At 38.5% G+C, this 15217-nt stretch overlaps 1 protein-coding gene across 2 annotated transcripts; it reads left to right on the forward strand.

Annotated features, from left to right (window-relative positions):
* Window positions 1-2903: 2903 nt before the first annotated feature.
* LOC114880492 (serine proteinase stubble) lies at window positions 2904-10772 on the forward strand. 2 transcript variants are annotated; one of them, XM_046288659.1, is made up of 11 exons: window positions 2904-3094; window positions 3862-4378; window positions 4505-4582; window positions 7234-7419; window positions 7620-8003; window positions 8657-8733; window positions 8835-8935; window positions 9043-9142; window positions 9403-9615; window positions 9704-9817; window positions 9902-10772. In XM_046288659.1, exons 2-11 carry the CDS (start codon window positions 4282-4284, stop codon window positions 10055-10057), a joined length of 1506 nt encoding a protein of 501 aa, XP_046144615.1. In that variant the 5' UTR covers window positions 2904-3094; window positions 3862-4281; the 3' UTR covers window positions 10058-10772. The 2 variants fall into 2 exon arrangements, with proteins under 2 accessions (XP_046144615.1, XP_029052384.1); XM_029196551.2 differs by lacking the exon at window positions 7620-8003.
* Window positions 10773-15217: the final 4445 nt, after the last annotated feature.

Consider the following 15217-nt stretch of genomic DNA (forward strand, 5'->3'; position numbering starts at 1 on the left):
GTTTTCTCTCAATTTGTTGTAGTTAATATGCTAATACATAGGATAATTCAAAAATATGCATGCAAAACTACATATATGGGAATAACTACACCAGAAAACATGGTAAAACACATGCAAATACATCCCAAAACACATCAAGATCAAAACCATAGAACACCATAAAATATTTGCTAAATTATAGCAAAACACATAGGGTACCACTCCATAAAGCGTACTAATAAATCCGTATAAATATGCCAAAACACATAGGGTACTACTCCGTAAAACCCATTAATAAATCCGTATAAATATGCCAAAACATATAGGGTATCACTCCATAAAACCCACTAATAAATCCATAAGTACATATATGCCAAAGCACATAGGAAACCACACCATAAAACACCATAAAACACCATAAAACACAATAAAGCACATGCAGGTACATGGGGTACCACACCACATGGCACACTAATGCACTTGTATAAAAATGTCAGAACACATAGGTGACCACACCATAAAACGCAATAATATATCCGTATAAATATTCCAAAACACATGCGAAACACTATAGGAAACACCATAAGCACACACAGTAACACTTGTGGTAACACACTGATAAATCCATGCACGAATATCCATGGTGTCAACCCGTACCGGTATATGTTTGACAGCTCGATCCGTATCCTTCGGCGGTCGCGATAAGACTGATTAGATTTGACCTCTTTACAGGTCGCGCTTGAACCGGTGCGCGGCGCGCGCAATCAAGCATGACGTTCCGCTTCACCGGTTCCGCAGATTTAACTATTTCTATCTGATATTTGTTAATATTTGTTTAATTATTATTTTATATTTTACAATTGTTTATTAAACAAATTATTGTTATATCTATTTAAATCGTTTATTTCTTTACATTTCCGCGTGGGTATTTTTTCTCTACCAAAAATTTTTTTTAATTATTCTATTAAAAATTATTTAATTATCATTTTTAATTTTACAATTGTTTATTAATCAAATAATTGTTATATCTATTTAAATTGTTTATTTCTTTCATTTTCGCCTGGGTATATTGTAAAATTTTGTTTGATTATTCTATTTAAATTTATTTAATTACTATTTATAATTTTACAATTGTTTGTTAATTAAATTATTGTTATATCTATTGAAATTGATTATTTTTATAACTTTTATATACGGATATCTAGTAAATTTGTTTGAATTATTTAATTTTTATACAATATTAAGCGAATTAAGAAGCGATTATTGTGTTTTAATATAAATTTGATTTTTATCAAATAGTTATTGAACGTTATACAATAATAATAGTTACAAATACTCTTCGATTCTTTAATTATTTATTGCTTTTCTAAAATGATTTATTTTCCAAAGTAATTGAAGTTAAATTTGTTAAACAATTATTTCAATGATTTTTCGGTCTTGTAGTATGTACTTATCCATAAGTACTTATGTATGTATGTACTTATATGTATAATTAAAATATATAAATAGCTAGTAAATTTTACTTGTTGGAAACTACCCTAATTTTATATGGTTATAGATTGAAGTCTGACGCTGTCGATAAATCAGTTTACCAGCATACTATTACCACTTAGATAAGTGTAATAATTACTTGGTCGGTGCTGATTCAAAAATTGTAATTATATTTCATTTTTTAATTTCATCATACTCTTATTGACTTATTTGTCTTGTTGCACATTGTCCCATGTCATGCATCCCATGACGATAATTCAGTATGATCCACTGATTTGTTTTCTGTTTCTTGCTCCAACCGCAATATATTCTAGAGGGCAGTAAAGCAGACCCTCAAAATCGAGCCGCACTCGGTAACAAAGGCGCGTCCAGTTTTTTTGAATCGGTTGTCACTGTATATACATATGTATACTTAATGTATACTATTTAAATTGAATTTAAATCGATGTTTAAATTATACTGTTCACATATTTCTTAATACATTGCGTGATAACTCTATCTTACGGACTAATAAATATTTTTATTTTTATAATAAATTATTAGGTAACAAATTTCGAAATTTTTATGTATATTATTTCAAACTCCAGCCAAGTACGTAAATTGTAATTAATTCAAATAAAAAGGGTTATAAATGATGACTATTTTTTTTTTTTTTTTTTTTTTCAAGTAAAATATACAATAAAGTATATGCAATATACACACATCTTCGCATCTAAATAAATTATAACAAATGTACATTCAAAAAAACCTCAAAATGTCTTCTCACAGTATGTACAGGTTTATTCATTTGTTGTTTTGTTGATGTAAATGTGTGCTTTTTTAAATATGTACACATAGTGAGATGGATAACAGATTTCTCTCTACATTATTGTTCTCGTTACTACATAGTATAATAATACAGAAAGGCTGGTTAGCTCCGTATAAATGCGTCAGTGTCATCGTAAAAATATCATGATCCGATGTTATGCCTTTCTAAGATTTTCCAAGGTCTATAAAAGAGTCGAAAGTAAAGGTTAACAGTATAGAAGACGTTGTTGGTTTCTCCTTCCGTTTTTCCTTTTGTCGTTTTCTCGTTGATGACGAAGCAATTTGAACTTTCTCCGGCTTGGTGGTAACCACCGAAAAGTTAAATAGTAAGCAAAGTAAGCGAATGAACGGTTGACTGGGAGGAAGAAGGAAACGGTAAAGGGGAGAAAGTAAAAGAGGGGAAATGAGAAAAGGCAGGAAGAGAATTATTATCAGGAGAGAGAGACAGTGCGAGGGCCTTAGGGTGGTGGTGGCGGTGGAGGAGGAGGAGGAGGAGGAGGAGGAGGAGGAGGAGGAGAAAGAGCGAGTGGTCTTTGGATGCTGTATTTCCGTTCCTCATCAGTAGTCAAGCTTGCATCGAGATCTCCTTTGATTCTTTGCAGTGTCAGATGGTGACTGGCAGCGAAAGGACGTGAAAAGTGATTTTAATAAGATTTGTAATCGAATGCGTGATTTTAATTCCGTTTGATTAAGTACTATATCGAGAAATGAAAAGAGGTTGCATTTAATATCGTTGGCGCATTGGCGGGAAAATTGCAAATAGTCGCGGTATCGAATTGTGATCGAGGAAAGGACAAGATATTTAATTGCAAGAAAGGTGAAGCGATGTCGATCTCAAAGCGAATCGGTGCGTGTCGAAGAAGAAAGGTTGCCAGAATTATTCCTTGTTCATAACGAAAAACAAGTACCTAATCGTATTTTATACGTTTAATTATCTTCTTCGAATAAGCCATTCTGAATTTCATACTTGTGAAAAACAAAATCAAGAAAAGAACACGTACCATGCGAGTAAAGCGTATTATGTTTAGGCAAATACGAGTGTTATGAGAATACATACGCGTGCATATAGGTACATACATATGAATGTACCTACATACATATGTATATTGAAAAAGAATCAGCGCGCCAAATCATTAGCGAGTTTTAGCGAGCGTCGTTGTCAAAGTCGAAAGTAACCGGCTAACTTTCACTAATAACCAAAGGTGTAATGGTACGGTTTCGCGCGTACACCAGCGCACCTTGACGAAACGTAGGGAACCAAGTACTTGTGTATAAGAACGCGTTACGAAGCAACAACGCGAAGAAGACACGACGCGACGTGCCACTTGTCTCGATGACCTGGTTTCGCGACCCACTTTTCTACCGAACCGCACTACGTGTGAATACGTTCTCGCTACGCCTCGCGAGTACCTTACGGTACAACGAATCGGACGAGCGGAAGTTCAGAAGCAAAATCTCACTCATTATCAGATAAAATTCATTTGGTCTTTTTAAAATAAATCTTTCTTCTCGACACCGCGTATACTATATGCGTATATGATGTATAAAACATTAAATTTCTATGTATGCATGTTTTCGTTACAGAAGAACAGAATAATGTGCCGTTGTAACAGACGATCGTATACGATCATCCGCAATACCATGTACGATTTTACAGAAGTCAACTAACAGTCAATTGTTTAACAAATCTCATCAACTTTGATAAGCGTTGAAGAAAGAGAAATGGAGTCGAATAACGTTTCTCTTAAAAGTCCTTGTTGTTTTTTACACGCATTAAGAAGGATCAAGGATCGGTTTATCGATGATGCATCGGCAGTCGAACTTTTTACCGCGACTCTGTTCAAATAAGTATCAAAAGCTTAAGTTGCAAAAGCAAATTTCGAAAATCGTTCAATCATTATTGTACAGCTAGAAGAATCGAACTAATTATAAAAACTGAAAGTGATTTGAAACGATCGAATGATCGTTGATCGGTATTGATCACCGAAGCGGCAAAGAAAAGAAATGAATTCATTTGTACGTTTATTTTTCATTCTGTTCTTTGTTAATCTCTACTGTCGAAGCAACGGCAGAAAAAATGATCGGTATTTGGAGAACCTCGGTGAGTGAGCTGTTAACTGAAAGGAACAAATGTATCTATGTATACATTTACATTCTACATATATGTATCTACTTTATCAAAAATTTCAATGCGTTAATGAGATATTTTCACGTGATTCGATTTTAGATTTTGCTGATAGAGAAATTGCAATTGGGAATACGATCGATTCGGAAGGACAAATGAGATTTTTCGACGAACTTGGCTGTAAGTTTCATTTTGTAGTACCTACTATAAGTAATGTGATGATAAAGCGGGAATAATTTGAGCCGATATAGTTAGTTACACTTGCTTGGCTTCGGATTGAAAAATTGACACCTTCGCAAAATTCTTATTAAACGTTGGTACGTCAAGCACCATAAGTATTATAGTATGCTATAGTTACTATGCTATGTTGTAAACGATGCTGACCACGGTCCGCCGCGCCGGTGATAAGAGTACTAGAAATAGGAGAAGGAGGAGAAAGAGGAGAAAGAGGAGAAAGAGAAGGTGGTGGTGGTGGAGGGTGGTGTTGATGAGGGTCGTGGTCGGTGTCGGTGTCGGTGTCGGGGTCGGGGTCGGGGTCGGAGTCGTGGGCGGGGGCGGGGCGGAGCAGGGCGGGGAGGGTAGAGGATGAAGAAAGCAGAGAGAAGAGCGAAGAAGAGGATTGGTGGGGAGCCAATGCAAAGAAAGACGCGATGTCATAGCAATGAGAAAGCTGATGTGTCGGTGAAAGCCGCGAACGCTTCTTTGGATGCCGATACGATCCCGTCAGTCGCTGGAAGAGCATCGATTCGTGGCATTTTACGCGAGCAAGACAATTTCGAACATCGTTGTTGCAAGAATCAACAATCAGTGATCTACTATAATAGTATAGAATCGTCTATTTTTACGAATGTATCAAGTATTAAACCGAGTTAAACCGTTACCATTACCGAATACGATACCTAATACAACAAATAGGTACATGTTTTTTACTAGTATCGATCGATAGATCGATAGATCGAGGATTGAGGAAACAATGTTAAAAGACAACTTGCAGAATATGTTGCTTGGATCGTTACGGATGCTCGCGTGTTTTGAGAACAAGACGAAATTTTGATTCTCGATCGACAGAGTAGAGAATTTTGGTACCGGAACAAAAACAATTTACGCGCATACCTAATTATGGTGAGAGTTGCGACCACTCGTTCACGTCTATCCAATTTATGCAGAGAATAATTCCATAGATATTCGGATCATGAACGTCGTCGTTGCTGTTATTATTATACACGTGTTTCTGATTGCGAATACCTGTGCATTCGATTACGACAACTACGGTACAATAACGTACGATCGTTCGCTGTTCCCTACTTCTTCTCCGTCCGTATCCTCGTTTCACGGTTGGTTTTCGAAACTACACAGAGCCGAACCGCTGAACGGAAGATCAAAGAAATTGACGTTACTGGCCGGTGGCGGGCAAGCGGAACAACAAATATCGGCTAATTTACCGATTAAAAATCAAGGATCGAACGAGAAAAGAGCCAAGGAAGCGAACCGAGCGAATTTCCCAACTGGTGCAACTACTTCGAATGTGTTCGATAACTGGCAGACTCGTTTCGATCCCGAAGGAGAAAATTCGTGGGAAGAAAAGTATGATAGCGACGGGAGATTTCGAAACAGGCGAACCTTTCGGAAGAGAGCAAGTTTCGCTGGGAACAAGGATCGGCCTATCGAGCAAGATAAATCGGTGCATTTTACCGAAACAAACTCGGCCGAACGCATCGCGATTAGAAGAGAAGCAGCAAATATAAATCGAATAAAGAAAAGCGAAGAAGGGGAACGCCTGGTTGAAGAAGAGGCTAGCGGTGACAACGAACGAGATGCTTCGTTCCCGATTGCGATCAACCTTCGACAAACACGACGAAATGTTAACGATGACGATATTTACTATTCGGATGATAGGATCGAAAATAAGCAAAATTTACACAACTTTCTCGATCTGCTGAAGAAACGAATGCGCAACGGAAAATTTGAGGAATGGTTGGTAGCGGATTACAGGGAAGGACGAGGACGAAAATTGACCAGTCACCAACAGGGTACCATCCTCGTCGAAGCTCTCAGGAAGAAACGAAATAACACCGAGGGTCATCGAGGTCATAACAGTGATCTTCAAAACAGCATAATGGATATGTTGGGTAGAAGTACGTTTCGTGTAATAGATCTACATGCGATAGATAGAAAGAGTTTGAAAAGACTGTTTAGAATTTTGAATGAAAAAAATAGCGAAATTAGGTACCTAATGCTAGTAACGGTAAAACTAGTATAATTAGTTAGTGCTAATTACAATTCAACAGCTCGAAGCTATAAGCTGGTTGCTTGACTTTCCTACTCGATCTCGTCGTTGTGCGTTGAATTCACGATTTCACTTATGAAATCGCGATTCGAAACGAAAGCAACCAAGTGTTTATCTCAACAAACAGACCGAAAGAGAGCAGTAAGTTAACATGGTGCTGCATGACGGAACAACATACAACGTACGACCGACGACCGTCGATCGATGACACTTGACACGATCAAAAAACTACCAGCTGATGTAATAAAGCGTAATTAGAAAAAAGTGTTAGAAGTCGTTAGATTTTATTAAGCGTGAGGTTGAATTGTTGACGTTCAAATGCTTCAAATACGTCGCGTGCTTCATGACTAAAAGTAGCTGTACAAAGCCACATACACACACGCGCGTCCACGCTCTCTCTTATCTCTCAAAACAAAGTGACAGATTGGGAAATGGTTAGCCGTTTTTCCAATTTATTTTCACTCAGATGATTTATTGTTTTCGAATTATGGAAGATTTTTCAGGACAGTCTGTTAACTATTTTACATTGATCCTTTCGTTTCAGTGATACCACAAACGTGTACGTACAAAGGGACAACGTTTGACTGCGGTCTTAGCATTAGTTGCGTTCTCGGCGGTGGTCGTCCGGTCGATCTTTGTTCAGGAGGATTGATTTGGAGTTGTTGCGTCGACGATGATGACATACCGGAAAAAATACCACGACCAACTACTGGATTGCTACAAAACGCCAGTAAGTTTATTCATTTTTCTTTTCATCATTTCTTCTCTTATCTCTTCTCTTTTCTCTTCCATCGAACGCTCTTTTTCTTATCGTTAGTATCTAATTTTCGTTCGTGGCGTAACTGTAACGTAGCGTGGTGTAGATGTAAAAGGTTAGCCTTTACAATTCATATCATTTGAGAGGATAAAACGGAGGTTATTTAAACGTAGCGCTTTCGCTAAACTTGGGAAATCAACATCCGTACGTGGACGATGATGTTCAAATCTACGAGAACGTGGCAAGACCAAGCAAACCGATGTATAACGTTGCTCAAAACGGCCATGGACCGAGCTATCTACATCTCGGCGACGTTGCGAACAAACCGTCGACCATGATGACGACATCGACCACCACGATGACGACCGTTTACGAATCGTCGCAAACATGGAATTACGATCGGCCCTCGTACACGAGCCGTCCTACTACGCTCTATCATCATCCATTACAACTTGATTATCCGCAGGACGAATATGATGCCGTTTATCCTGATGTATCGGGAGTGTACACACCGAGTCAGGACGTTTCAAACTCTCTGGATTATTCGAAATATCGTGGTAATCCGCATCAAGTCGCACAGATCGCACAGGTCGCACTGAAACTTTTGCACCGATACTTGAAAATCTTTTTCGACATTTCGTCCACGCCTTGTAACGTTATTCTGTGGATTCCTGACAAAATGAGCAATGTCATACCGAGGAGCACACTTAATGAACGAATAAATGTTTTCGAATCACTGTAGGTACCTATGTACCTAAGTACCTGTGGCACGTGTGCAATGGAAAAACGGAAAGGGAAAGAATAAATGTTTCTATTTGCTTCAAATATCGCTCTCTCTCTTTCTCTCTCTCTCTGTCTCTCCCCCCATTTTTATTTCTCATTCTGTTCTTTTGCTCTGTCATTTTGCATGTTTTTATACGCTGGCTTCGCTCTGGATAACGACAGAATGGAAAGCTGACTAAAGAATAAGAAGAAAAATGAGAAGAAAAAAAAGGAGGAAAAACGATAAGGAAAGAGTTGATTGTTTTATCAGTTGATCGATATTGTTTTATCAAATAATTGCCTGATTTGGTTATCAAAATTGTTGTTGTAGTATCTTTTTTTTTCCTTTGATTACAAGAAGCATGCTTGTTTTTCGTAATTGTTTCGAAACGTGTTTATTTAAACACGTACCTATATATATATGATTTTTCTTTATATCGTCTTATAGGTTGCGGTGAACTTTATACAAGAAGCAATCGAATCGTCGGTGGACACAGTTCCAGTTTCGGAAGTCATCCATGGCAGGTGAGCGAATCAAAGACTTTTTCACATTGTCCATACTTTGTCTTGTTCGCACTTTACATTCTATATTTAGAATTCTTTTCTGTTTACTATTCATTTTTTAGGCTGCCATTATCAAATCTGGATTCCTTTCAAAGAAACTGTCATGTGGTGGTGCCTTGCTGAACAACAGATGGGTAGTTACCGCAGCTCATTGTGTCGCGACGTTAGTATTTAGAGATAGCGGAATCGTTGATGAAATTCGACAAACAACAATTAGAAATTGGTAATGGGAAGTTTATAATGACAGTAAGCAATGTTTCTATCGTGTAGGACACCAAATGGTAACCTGAAAGTACGTCTTGGCGAATGGGACGTAAGGGACTCGTCCGAACGATTGTTGCACGAAGAATTTAATGTTGAGAGAAAGGAGGTAAGCGTTAAGGTTAAACCGCGTATGCATATGGGTTAAAAAATGGAGAAGGAAAGAGAAGAGAAGGAGAGTAGAAAGGAAAGGAAAGGAAAGGAAAGGAAAGGAAAGGAAAGTAAAGAAAAGAAGAGTCAAGTAACGGGAATAGGAACGGGAAGTGGAAGGGGAACAGGATCGGGAACGGGAACTAAGAAAAGAATTAAAATAGATTAGGTATTAGGAGAAAAGATTGCTAATGAGATGATTCATAATAAAAATTACAGGTTCATCCACAATACTCGCCAACCGATTTTCGGAACGACGTGGCACTGGTAAAACTGTCGAGAACAGTGGCGTTTAAGCAACATATCGTACCCGTTTGTTTACCAGCGAAAAATTTGAAGCTCTCCGGACGCACAGCAACGGTTGCTGGCTGGGGAAGAACTAGACACGGGCAAAGTTCAGCACCGTCGATTCTTCAAGAAGTTGACGTTGAAGTATGGGCAAATATTTTCTTTTCCGTTTTCTTTCATAGTTTTTAAGATGAGCGCATACTCGATTAACGAAACGCTTCGGTACATTCAGGTTATTCCTAACGAACGATGTCAACGATGGTTCAGGGCAGCTGGAAGGCGTGAAACTATTCACGATGTTTTTTTATGCGCTGGCTATAAGGAAGGTGGACGAGATTCTTGTCAGGTAGGTAAATTGATCGGGGTTATACGACATTGTTCGTTGAAAAAGATAAAATTCCGAAATATATAGAAATTCGGTTTGCTACAGGGAGACTCTGGCGGCCCGTTAACCATGTCGGTCGAAGGAAGGCACGTACTTATCGGTCTTGTGTCCTGGGGTATAGGATGTGGTCGAGAACACTTGCCTGGCGTATACACCAATATTCAGAAATTCGTGCCTTGGATTGACAAAGTAATGAGTTAAGTTTTCACGTACTATGCGACACGACGATACGAAAGAATATGAAAAGAAACGTGATGTAAAAAAGTTTACAGATGTCATAGAGAACAAATTCTTTTATACAATGTATATTAATTATACATTTATATGTATGTACATAAGTTAGTAAGTAAGTAAGTAAGTAAGTAAGTAAGTACATATTCTATTATATTCAAGGGATCTGTGTTACCGAGAATGGTTTCCGAAATTATCATTGATCGATCATTTGACATATCATACGCATATCTGAAAATATTGGTAAGAATTGCATTTTTGTGATTCGCGTGATTGCACTCGCTTATTGTTGTTTCGAACTTTAATAACGATACACGAGGACGATGGAGTATGAAAAGAGATAATCGAATAAGTCGCCAGTCGGTATGAACGGGAACGATAAAGTAAATACATATCGGTAAGTACTTACTTACTTTCGACATACCCTTGTACAATGTAAATAGAATAGAATAGTGAATAGAATAATTTCTTTTAAATCGCGCATCGTAGTCGTCATGTTAGCTGCCAGACATAGATTTCTATAAGGTCAGATTAAATTTTATTACATATGTAGGTTTTATACAAAGATACACTGTATAAAATCGCATCGTGTCGTATTGTAAGTATGTATGTATATAAGATTTATCATGTTATATTAGATTGTATTACATTTGCCGATCAAACAATGATATAATCAAAGCATTGAATAGTACTAGAATCAAGTGTGATTAGTTCGATAAGATATCGGGAAAGGGGATGAAAGATGATTACAGTAAGTTCTAGTGTACAAGCTGGTTGCACTGCGGTTAAATGAATGGTTTAAACGAAGTAGAATGACTAGAGGTAGGTGACTGGGTAGTGGACATTACGTAACTGTGAAGGCATCCCTTCTCCCCCATTCGTGACCTCGGGAAAAGCTTGGCAATCGCCTATGTACTTATGTACATATGTAGAAAAAGAGGGAAATAACGAGTAAAAAGAGAAGAGAGAGTAAAGGAGACAGATGGAAAGCTGCGAGAACCAAAGAGAGGGACTAGGCGAAACGTTGAGACGGAGGTGGAAGGTAAGTTGCTAATTAGAGCCAGATTAAACGCTTGTCTGGGGAACCATTTTCCTTGCCGTTCCTCGCTGTGCTCGGAAGAGGATGAGTGCGAAGAGCCAGTCGTGCCGTAGAAGAGTAGGGGCTGAAAAAAGGCAAGTAGGCAAGGGTGGCTAAGGCTGCAACGTGGAGGGGATAACTCGACTCCGGTTGGAGGCAGGACCGGGGCTTAATGAAAAGTGTTTGCCCCGTAAAAGTTAAGATTAATTGGCGCTCGGGGGGTGGTTACCGCGGTAATCAGCCAGTGCCAGTGGTTTTCAAACCTAACGTACTTGTTCCACGTTGTTGCCTTCTTTACAATTTTCCCTTTTCCCTTTTCACTTTTTCTTTATTTTATCTTACAATATATGTATACTACTCCAGTTTGATGAACGAATTATTTTTTGTTAGCTGTCGTGTCTAGAAAATTTCAAAGACTCTTCTTCAAGTGGCGAGTGAATTTGTACGTAAATGCTTGAATTAGAGAGAAACGCTCGTAGCAAGATCAATTTTCTTGGCATTTCGATTTCGGTTGAGCGTTACTGAAACGAGAAGTTAATTTGGTGACACCTAGTTTCATTAACAACGCCATTAAAAGTAATGGCTGGTGAGGGCTGAAGTTGGCGATGCGGCCGCATGGGGGCCGGAAGATTCTAATTAGGAAATAGACATCGCACCGAGGCGAGGATCGAACGGTAACGGAGTCCAATACTCGAATAGGCTATTATAAGACGAAATGATAGAGTAAGAGGAACGAGCGAGTTGAAAGGGAATGCGAACAAAAATGAAAGGCGTAGAAAAATATGAGTGACACGAATGTTGTCATCACCTACTTACGATTAGATTTTTACAAAGCAAAACAGAGGGACATGGATAGAGAAATGTGCGATCAGATTTACAAATAACAGCATTTACATTTTCCACGCGTATACACGAGGCAATGCCAAATCGATACATGACACCAATTAAGATTTATCTATGGCCGGTGATAGCTAATCTAGCTGTTGATCAAGCAATCTTATCCCTGCGATAAGAGAGGATAAATTAACCATCAAATCGTTAATTACCTTTGAGACGGGATAACAAGACTTTATACGCGCGGTATTTGTCCTAATTTTTTATCGCTAAAAGCGCTAAAGTTGGCCCACTCACCACTTAGAAGCATCAATATCATTTAGGTTTACTAGTAGCTTTATCTGGACTTTATACTGGTCGCAACGATTGAAAGATGTTTTGTGTAAAATAAACGCACACGTATGTGCACACCTATGTAGGTACTTATGTATGTAGGTAAGTAATTAAATCGTCGCGTTGGTGAAACTTTCTTTCTTCTTCTTTGCTCAAGGAAGAAGAAAGGTAGTGAAGAAAGTATAAATTATTGAAAATATGTTGAAAGAACGTAGAATAGAACAGAGTGAAATAGAATAGAGGAGAGAGTAGAATAAAAAAAATAAATTAGACTTGTCGTGACGGAGCATAATCACCGCTGAAAATCTTTTGTGTTTACTTGGCAGTTGAGGAGAAAAAGGTACTACCTGCGTACACAAGTGTAGGTATATCTGTAGGTATATCTCTATGCGTATGCATAGGGTATGCACAGCATCGTAAAGATGGTTACATTCTATATTCTATATTCTATAGCGTCATAGCGATACAGTTACATAGGTACTTACTTATGTATCGTTTGGTGAATGAAAATGAAAAACCTTTTTTATATTTGCAATAATTGAACACTCGTAACATCAAAAATCGTATAGATCGATAAAAAGAGGTGAAATTTTTGAAATCTGACCAACCAGCAATAATCTGCATTTGCATTTGTATCTGTATTTGTATTTGTCACCATACCGTAGATGCACACACAAGAATCAGACGCATTAGGAGAGTCGTGAAAAATGTTGACTAGTTATGCGCAGGTTGGACGTGCTTCGACCCTTGAGTAAATATTCTTCCCTTCGTATTATTTGGTTAAAAAGCAGTGGCCAACGAACTCGTATCGTTTGCCTTTCGACTCGTACCGCATGAGCTACCTTAGAAGCGCTATAAGGACAGGCAAGAGTCACGAAACTCTAGGTAACATAACAAGTACGAGGAGCAACATCCATCATTCTTTTACTAACGATCCATCGTTGCTTCAAACACATTATCATATGTCTACGTTACAAAGTCAAATTCACGTCGCGTCGCGTCGGTAAGAATACGTGAAATAAAATTACATCGATCAAAAGATAGAGAGCACAATGTAATAATTTCGTAGATAAAATACGTAAAGACAATTATCGATATTTTATCACTCGTTTCAAAAGTATCTAGTACTCATTATACATACATGTATACCTATGTAGTATAATAAATTGTTTCTTACTCAAAAACATTGTACATTTTTATTTTCTTCTTCTTCTTTTACCCCTTTGCAGTGTTTTAAGGTACCAAAATCAATACCTGCAAGAAAAAAAATTCTAAATATTAGAGTAAACGCTTTAAAAACGAATAAACTTTATCAGCTGGATAAGCAAATGCGTCGTAGGACCCACATCAAATATCATGCCTGACAACCGATAACAGGCCGATTACTCGAAAACTGGGTGTGATTCCTATTACGCGGCTATTAACTGTTCGATAAAGTGATATATATATATATAAGTATATCGTTAATGTTTCCTTCGGAAGATTGTGAAGAAATGTAGAAAACGTTAAGTAACAATACTGTCATCGTCGTTGCCGCAACGCGCCATGTCGCGTCCTCCTCGGTATGCTTGTTGATTATATTCATCAAACTTAATCGACGATCAAATGATGTGTTGATAGATTTAAAGATGGAAAATAAAAGGAACAAAGCGAAGCGAGAAAGATAATACGTATTATCCTTGCCAATCATGACATTTAGGTAATTAGATGAATAGAAATTTTCTATTAGAGAAGCTACATACCGTAATAGGAGCTATTACTCTACCCGTTAACTTGACATATTTATTTTGCATCACGAACCGTTCTATTGGATAAAATTGGATAAAATTCACCAAAATTTCATCGCGGAGTTTACTAAATAAAATTGTTTGCTTCTTTTTGTTGTTTTCATTTTCTCTTTTATTCGCTCAGTTTTACAAATCTTCTCGCTACCACCAACTACCAACTAGCTAGCACATAGTGCCACCCATTCGTTTTGCTTAACGTACGGGAACAGCGTGAAACTAAATTCTATATAGTTTTATAGTGGAAATCCGTCGCCCGGGGATTGAAGCTGAATGCTTAAAGCTTAGGTGCGGGATTCAGAGTTCTATGCTGGGAGCTCGAAGCTCGGTGCTTGGGTAGATATAGTACAATTGGTGTTTAGTGTGCTCAAAGCTGGTGAACGGAGAATCGAGAATCGAGAATTGGGAATCAGGAATCGGGAATCGGGATCTGGGAGTCGAGGCTAGAAACCGATGACATACGGGCGGTTCGAGGATAGAGGGGAACAAAGGGGATGCTCTGTAGGCGTGGCAGAATCGCGAAGTATACCGCGATAGGCGTGGCAGAATCGACTGACCGCGGAAACGCGGCAGCAGAGGGGAGCGGTTTTCCCGTTACGGACACGCGGTTCCTCGCGACGTCACTTTGCGGCGCGGCGTCGAGCTAATCGCTCGTATTGCCGCCAAATCGAAACCAGCGTGTTTGATCGTCCGTGGCGGAAATTTCGTTGGTCGTTGGTAATTGGTTTGCGGTGTTTTACGTTGCTGTATTCTGTATTTATCCTTTACCGTGTCGCGTGTTACGTTTTGCGTTTCGCGTTTCGCGTTTCGCGTTTCGTGTTTCGTGTTTCGGGTGTCATAGAAGAGACCGAAGAAGAAAAATTTAAAAAAAATTGGCTGCGTGGAAGATTCGCATCACCTGTCAAACACTTGCGATCAATTTCGAAGAGTGATCTTCGTTTATTTGGCCGATCGGTCGCGGTCGGTTGTGCGGTCGATCGATCGATCGATCGAATTCCGTACACCGATCGGAAGTCGATCGGCCATCGATCCATCGTCGATCCGATCATCGATCGAATATCCGTCGGATATTTAAATCAATCTTGCGTCTCGTTCGTAGAC

This window comes from Osmia bicornis, chromosome 14 (assembly GCF_907164935.1).
Source record: "Osmia bicornis bicornis chromosome 14, iOsmBic2.1, whole genome shotgun sequence".
Lineage (NCBI taxonomy): Eukaryota > Metazoa > Arthropoda > Insecta > Hymenoptera > Megachilidae > Osmia > Osmia bicornis.